A 7,720-nucleotide genomic window follows, 5' to 3' on the forward strand; every position below is an offset into this window, starting at 1 on the left:
TGTTTTTTAATAACCATAATTGTTGACAACCCAAGCAAAAATATTGAGATCGTTCAAATGAAAATCATGAATCTATATTTTTACCCAGCCCTACTTTAAAACACCTTTCAGACTTTAAATGTCAAACTCTGTATGTTCGAAAGGATGTGGATGCACTGACCTATTGTACACTATGACTGCAAAATAACTTTTGAAACTCAGAATGACTGTCAGTTTCTCTTCCCTTTCCACATTAGATTCAGAGTTAAATAAAGACTTGGTGAACATAAGTGAAAGGACATGGTGATGTTTTTTTAAATATTTTTGTAAAAGGGGCACAATAGAAGTCGGCCGACATGGTTTTATTCAATGATCGAGGCCAATATCTATTGAAGCCGACGTACAATTTCATGCTGATATAATGCACTTTAAAGATAGCAAATGAGATGTACATACAATTGCTAAAATGAAATATTTATTTTACATAATATTCACAAAAATTTCATAGGACAGAACATTTGCATTATCCATTGTCAAGACGGTCAGTATATTTTTGGAACTGACACAGTTCTGTTAATTGGACAAGCAGGAATGGTAATAGACCAGTGCCAAAAATGTACACTACCAGTCACAAGTTTGGCGCACCTATTCATTCTTTATTATTACTATTTTCCACATTTTAGAGTAGCACTAATGTCATCATGACTACTAAAAACCCCCAAAACAAGCTTATATTTGAGCTTGTTTGTCTAGATTCCAGCATTGATCAACTTTCTTAAATAGTGAAGGAGTTCCAGTGTATCTTGGACAATGCTTTTCCTTCATTATCCACTCCAATTATTTAAGTTTTTTTTATACATAGGCACCTTTTAAATGTGTCTACAAAACTAATTTCAATCATCTAGCATCATCAAGTATACTCTGTTATATTTGCATATAGCGTGGAAATAGACTGGATGTAAAGTAGCCTATAGCCGTGGAATGTACATCCCCAATCGGATAACAGTCCAATCAGTTAAAATGCATGAAGAGACTAAAGGCCAACGAATACTTCGGGTGCAAGGACGGATTAAGAACTGAGAGGCCCATGGGCTGGTACACCATGAAGGCCCCCCATGACGTGTCACGTGACTATGTTCACCTTTATGCGCTACAGGACGCTTGCCAGATTTGGTTGGATTTTTCAAACTGAAGGAAGAAAAGTTTGGAGCAATGTCTTACACGGCCAATAATATGTACTTTTTAATTATGAACCGATCCAAAATCATGCGTTATTAATAGGGATGTGCATGATATTCAAATACTAAATCACTATTCACTATTCAGAGGTCTTCAAACCAATCTGAATCCGACGGAACCCGACAAACCTACAGGTTTTGGGCCAGGTTCGGATCAGTTTTTCAAGTAGGCTATAGGGCGAGTTACGGGCGGTTCACACATGTGTCGATGTTTTTTATCGTTGTGTGTACCGTGCAGGACCGTTGCATATTTTTAGAGATTGTGTTAAATTTAAAAGAACTTTAATATTTATAAATGCATCTCAAGACACCTGCGTTCTGTTTTACAATTCGTTGTGCAGGACCATTGCATTTTTTTAGACACTGTTAACTTAAAATTAATTTCTTTATTTATTAACACATCTCGAGACAGCTGTGTTCTGTTTCACCATTTGTTTGCGCTTCATCAGTCTTTATCAGTGCTGGTGTCACAAATCAACATTCTGATGAAGTTCAGGTTGCAAAGAGGACTTAATGTGACTGTTATACATGATTCCAGATTCACCTGACAAAGTTTCAGCACTTGATAAACGGTGAGTGTTTTTCCCCTCTTTTGCTCTGGTGTGCAGACAATAATTACACAAATTAAATGCTGAATCACTTAAAATCAAAGCATCCCGAAGAGGTTTATAAACCGTAGCATTCACTGCCACATGGAAAGTGAACCTGCCCGGGCAGAATTACACATTTTCCATTTATTAAGAATAGGCCTACTATGTTGCAGACAGAGATTATTTTTGTTCGACTTTAATGGGATTTTATCATTTGAAGATTTACGTATTGTGCTATTTAAGTTTACAGCTCACTGTGCACTTTATTCCCTGCTAATCTGAGTTTGTGTTTGACGCATCCATGGCAATAAACGTTCTTTATGCCCGAGTCCTGACATCCGACAAATAAAACAATAACCTTTCGTGAACTCTCGTGGTTAACCAAATATTACAAAAGGTTACCGTGCACATATTAAGGATATTAAGGCACCTTTCTCTTTATCATTAAACATTAAACGCATGCAGCAGGACTTAAACATTTTAAAGTCCTCTATACTGTAGCACAAATTCTGTCGCTATGAATTTAAACCATCAGCTTTGTACACAGCCAGGGTAAACTGCACCGTATCTTTGTGTTTAGAAGTGTTTTGTAAATCAGACACTGTTCTCTGTAGTCCTTCAAATAAATGTACTGCACCTGTGAGACATGGATTCCCTGAGCACGCACTCGAGTGCCTGTGCTCGCACTGCTGTCGTCTAGCACACATTCAGCCGAACAAATGGTATTTCACATAAGGCTGATATTTACGTGGATTTGTAATAGATACCTCAAAATAAATAAATAATTAATTTAGAGCTCGGGGCCCTTTGGGTTTAGAGGCTCGTGGGCAATGGCCCATACGGCCTGGTGGTTAATCCGTCCCTGTTCGGGTGTGCGCATTGCAGAATGCTCCACACACAGTATGTGTGATGCAAATTGCGTCATCAGCACAGCCACGCGGCTTGACCGCGGCCGCCGCCTAGATTTTCTTGACTCGTGGACGCAGTCCTCGGGTGTACGCGTCGTTTGCGCATGCGTTGGCCATTGACTGTATTAAAAGTGTGTCACAAAGCAGTTGTATTTTGCATGTGTCGAATGCGTTCCTTTTAGTTCACGGTCAGAAAAGTATACTCACAAAGGCAACGTGGTCGACCAGATGCAAGGCGATCTGGAACACTCAAAAATTAAGTATACCTGGGCCTTAAAGTCCAAAGTATACCTGGTTTAACCATATATGTTTTTTCACGTGCCGGTACGTCCCGCACACAAATTTCGTCATCAGCACAGTCCGCATGCTTCCCAGGATGCGTTCCTCTTCAAATTTTTACCCCCTCCTCTCGCTAACTTCCATCTGGCTCCGTCTCGTGGACTCACATGTACATCATTGCTTGCATTGCATGAGTGCTCACTACTGGCGAAACCTGTGCAGTGGGTTGAAACAGAACTGCCTAAGCCCTTGATCACTTGGAGCTCGTTATCACTCTTGCAATAGGACTGTTGTCATTTTGAGGAATTATTTGCTGATTTTTGCACCTGAGAAGACAATGTCTTCAAATCAGAGATTGATGCAGTAAAGTTTAGATGTGATTTCAAAGGCTTATGTAAAAAATGTGTCATGTATAAATTAACTTTTTATTAGAACTAATTGTTAGAAAGGATTAATCAAGTTTTACACAAATGAAAATGATAACACTGCAGTGAACACATAGGCCATGACTGTGTCAGTATTACACGGTTAAATCTCAATATAACTGGGTAGGTGAAGCATGATCTGCTGTTACGTCACAATTGAGTTGTACTGTGTGATATGGAGCTGCCTAACACATACATCTGAGTAGGCTCGCTCCCTCGGTCAAAATCGAGAAGTTGAGGGTCTGTCAGCAGAAACTTCCCTCACTCACTTAACAAAGTGGAACAGACTTCCAAAATGGCAGTGGGGATTCCCCAGAGGGGAAGTGCTTAGGGGAGTTAGGTGAGTGGATGTTTAAAGTGAAGTGGAACGCAGCCCCAGTTTTGCTAATCCTCGTCTGTTAACGCCAGCGGCACGTGCACCTGCTGTTGGCTGTACTAAATGAGTATCACAAAGCAGTCACAGTGTGCATGCATCAAACGCATCCGTATGCGCTCATGGTCAAAAGAGTAAACTTTGAAAAGCTGAAGGTCAGGGCATACTTTCTTGTTGTGCGTTCCAGATCGTATTGCGCCTGGTCGACCATGCTGCCTCTGAAAGTATACTCTTCTGACCACGTATGCACACTATGACTGCATTGTGATTCTCTTTTGGTTCAGTTAACGGCAGGCGCATGCAGACGAGGACGTCTGTGTGTCGAGAAAATCTGTGAAGCACGTGGAGTCCGTACAGACTGTGCTGATGACGAAATTTGCGTCACACATACTGTGCGTTGAGCGATTACCAACGTGGACAAACGAAGTATACTTTTGCCTTGAGGGTTCAACTGTGTGTGAGATGGAAAGGCTCATGGAAAAATTAAGTATACCTGAACCTTTAAGGCCCAGGAATAGGCTACTTCGATTTTCTGCGTTCCGGATCGGATCACACCTGGTCGACCACATTGCCTCTCTAAGTATACTCATTTAACCGCGAGCAAAAACGAACGCGTTTGATGCATGCGCACTACGACTGCTTTGTAATACTCTTTTAGTACAGTCAACGGCAGGAGCATGCGCCAACGATGTGCAGAGATGAGGACTTGAACAACTAGACTGCACACGGACTGTCCGCACAGACTGTGCTGATGATGAAAATTTGCTTTACATATATGATCAGCAACATGGACAACTGAAGTATACTTCGGTCTTTAGTGTAAACAGGCCTATAATTTCAGAAAAGTGTGTCCCAACTTTTGACTGGTAGTGTATCAACAGTTCATAATAAGGTTAGCAAATATTTTGTTTGATGTATACAGTAGCCCATGCTAATCTTTTTAACTTAAGGTTGAAACAACCTGTGGAGTCTGACTTTTTTTCATAGTGCACCTGATCATGCTGTTTGAGTTGCTGCTGCCGTTAATATCCAAAATCTGGCTGCTCTGATCTGCCGGCTGTTCTGAGCATGTTAACTTCATCAAGATGGATTTATATGCCACCTTAATCTTTGGGATCTTGAAAGCGTACACTATAGGGTTAACTGCAGAGTTGGCATGAGAGAGGAGGACCCCTATGTGAAAGGCAACAGAGGGTAGACTTGTAATGTAGTAATTCAAGGTATTCATGATGTGAAGCGGGAGCCAGCACACGACAAACAGAACCAGGACCAACGCTAGTGAATTGGCCAGTCTCTGCTCTTTACGATAAAACGATCTGGACGCCGCGACTTGTCCGACTCCTTTTCTAAGTTGTTTAGATATTGTATAAAAGATAAAAGTGTAGAGGGCCAACATGATGGCGGTGGGTGGAAGTATACAGATGAAAAAGTTGAAGTTGACCATGTAGGACATGGATATAACGGTAGGGAATTTGCACGTAATGGTGGAGTTGACATTTGTTGTCGGGTCATCATTGTGCCATCCAAACATTGGGATAAGACCCAGTATGGAAGCGGTGAGCCAACAAACTATGACCGCTGCCCACAAGTGTTGCTTTTTGCCCGCTCCTCTAAACCTGAAAATAAATGGAAATACTTTACAATAAGGTCCAAATTATTAACATTAGTTAATGCATTAGGTATCATGAACTAACAATGAACAATATTTTAAACAGCATTTATTTGTATTCAAATTTCCTATGTGGGTGTTTCTTCTACTTTGGGCACTTTTAGCACTGTAGACTTCTAGAAAGAAAAGTTCAAACATTTTTCACACTCTCACTAGTTTAATTCATTTGTCTACTAACAGTGTCCAACAGTGTACGTACATGAGGAGATTTATGTCATTTGTCATCTATTCTGAAAGTCATGAAAATTCCCACCACAGTGTCAGTTCCAGCAAATTCTGTGTTGTGTTGAATGAATTAATTAATTGTGTTGTGAATAATGGAAATGATGCTGATGGAAATTACATTTTAAAATTTTTTTTAAATAAAATGGTCGACTCCTTCATGGCCGTTACCAGCTATGAGGTTGCCGAGGTCCTGACCTCGGTAAATCTTGCATATTCTATAATACATTATGGAGCTATATACGACTGAACAACACGCGACTGCAACTTTTAATTAGTTCATATCAGACAAATTCATTGTACAGTGCAGCGCTTTTAATTGCAATTGTATTTTTTATTTTTTTTATTTCAGTAATTATTCAAAAGGTTTTAATGGTGGTGGCGTAGTGGACTAAAGCACTGAACTGGTAAGCAAAAGGTTGTTGGTTCAATCCCCACAACCACCACCATTGTGTTATTGAGCAAGGCACTTAACTCCAGGTTGCTCCAGGGGTATTGTCCCTGTAATAAGGGCACTGTAAGTCGCTTTGGATAAAAGCGTCTGACAAATGCATAAATGTAAATAATTGAAAAGTTTCATATGAAATATACAGTCTGGCTTTTAGAGCAGCATGACATAAATTCATAACTTTCATTACTAAATGTTGTCAATTGTTTTGTTTTGTTGCATATCCAATAACACTATCTGATCTCAGTCTTAGAGAAAACATGCATCATTTTCATTTGCAAAAGTTTGGTTTCCTGTTTATTGCTATCTAATGTAATCTGCAAGCCTGCAGTTTCACTGTCACTTGAGCAAGACTTTAAATATGAATTAAAAAAGACATTGACTATGATAAATATTCAAACCTGAGAGGGTTATAGACACGCAGGTATCGGTCCACTGCTATGGCCAGCAGGGAGTTTACAGAGGCCTGGGTCAACACGATGACCATGCAGCTGATGAAGAGGCAGCTGTGGAAAGTAGTCTGCAAATGTCCATCTACTACCACGGCGAGAGGCACGGCCAGAGCCCCCACCAGAAAATCGGCCACTGCCAGCGACATGACAAAGCAGAATGTGGTCTGATGGAGGGCTCGGCTGGACCAGATTGCCCAGATCACCAGCAGGTTGCCCAGGCAACATCCTACAGCAATGAAGACCTCCAAGAAAGTATAGGTCACCTTCTCACCATCAGCCATGATAAATGAAAAAAGCACAGGAAATTAAGAGGAACTTAGCTGGTACTAGTGGTTTAGTTTGTCTTCAGAAGAAAGTCACTGACGTAAACATGCACTCACACACACACATACACACGCTAATGTAGTGTGTGTGTGTGTGGGTGCGTGTGTGTGTGTGTGTGTGTGTGTGTGTGTGTGCGGTTGTGCTCAAAAATTTGCATACAAGGCCAAATATTCAAGGGTATGTAAACTTTTGATCAGGGCCATTTGGGTGATTCATTATGATTTAAAAAGGAGCCAAACAACTATGTGATTATAAATGGCTTCATATGATCACTATCCTTAAATAAAAGACAGTTTTTTTGCATGATCAGTCATATTTTCAAAATCAGTGGCAAAATTTTACAATTTCTGCCAGGGTATGCAAACTTTTAAGCACAACTGTATATACAGTACTGTGCAAAAGTTTTAGGCACTTGTGAAAAATGTTGCATAGTGAGGATGTCTTCAAAAATAATGAAATAGTTTTATTTATCACTTAATGTCATACAAAGTCCAGTAAACATAAAAAAGTTAAATCAATATTCAGTGTGACCACCTCTGCCTTTAAAACAACACCAATTCTCCAAGGTACACCTGGACACAGTTTTATTGGTTGTTGGCAGATAGGATGTTCCAAGCTTCTTCACCACAGTTCTTCTATCTATTTAATCTGTCTCAGTTGCTTCTGTCTCTTTATGTAATCTCAGACTGACTCGATGTTCAGTGGGGGGCTCTGTGGGGGCCATGACATCTGTTGCAGGGCTCCCTGTTCTTCTATTCAAATCTTTTCTATTTGCAAAAGTAATGTTTGGGAGTCTAACATTTATATTTCCTA

General features: G+C 40.2%; 1 protein-coding gene across 1 annotated transcript; it reads right to left on the bottom strand.

Annotated features, from left to right (window-relative positions):
• Positions 1 to 288: 288 nt before the first annotated feature.
• Positions 289 to 6,864, bottom strand: LOC127448970 (adenosine receptor A1). The gene is made up of 2 exons (XM_051711988.1): positions 6,533 to 6,864; positions 289 to 5,408 (listed from the first exon to the last, which is right to left on the bottom strand). The coding sequence occupies exons 1-2, from the start codon at positions 6,862 to 6,864 to the stop codon at positions 4,733 to 4,735; spliced, it is 1,008 nt and encodes a 335-aa protein (XP_051567948.1). The 3' UTR covers positions 289 to 4,732.
• Between the last annotated feature and the right edge of the window lie 856 nt (positions 6,865 to 7,720).

The sequence above is a fragment of the Myxocyprinus asiaticus genome, chromosome 12, assembly GCF_019703515.2.
Source record: "Myxocyprinus asiaticus isolate MX2 ecotype Aquarium Trade chromosome 12, UBuf_Myxa_2, whole genome shotgun sequence".
Classification (NCBI taxonomy): Eukaryota; Metazoa; Chordata; class Actinopteri; order Cypriniformes; family Catostomidae; genus Myxocyprinus; species Myxocyprinus asiaticus.

Excerpts from the sequence above, each read along its gene's own strand:
- LOC127448970 (XM_051711988.1), bottom strand. The coding sequence starts at position 6,864 with ATGGCTGATGGTGAGAAGGTGACCTATACTTTCTTGGAGGTCTTCATT. Across the intron at positions 5,409-6,532 it reads CGTGTCTATAACCCTCTCAG|GTTTAGAGGAGCGGGCAAAA; the intron begins GTTTGAATATTT and ends ATTTATTTTCAG.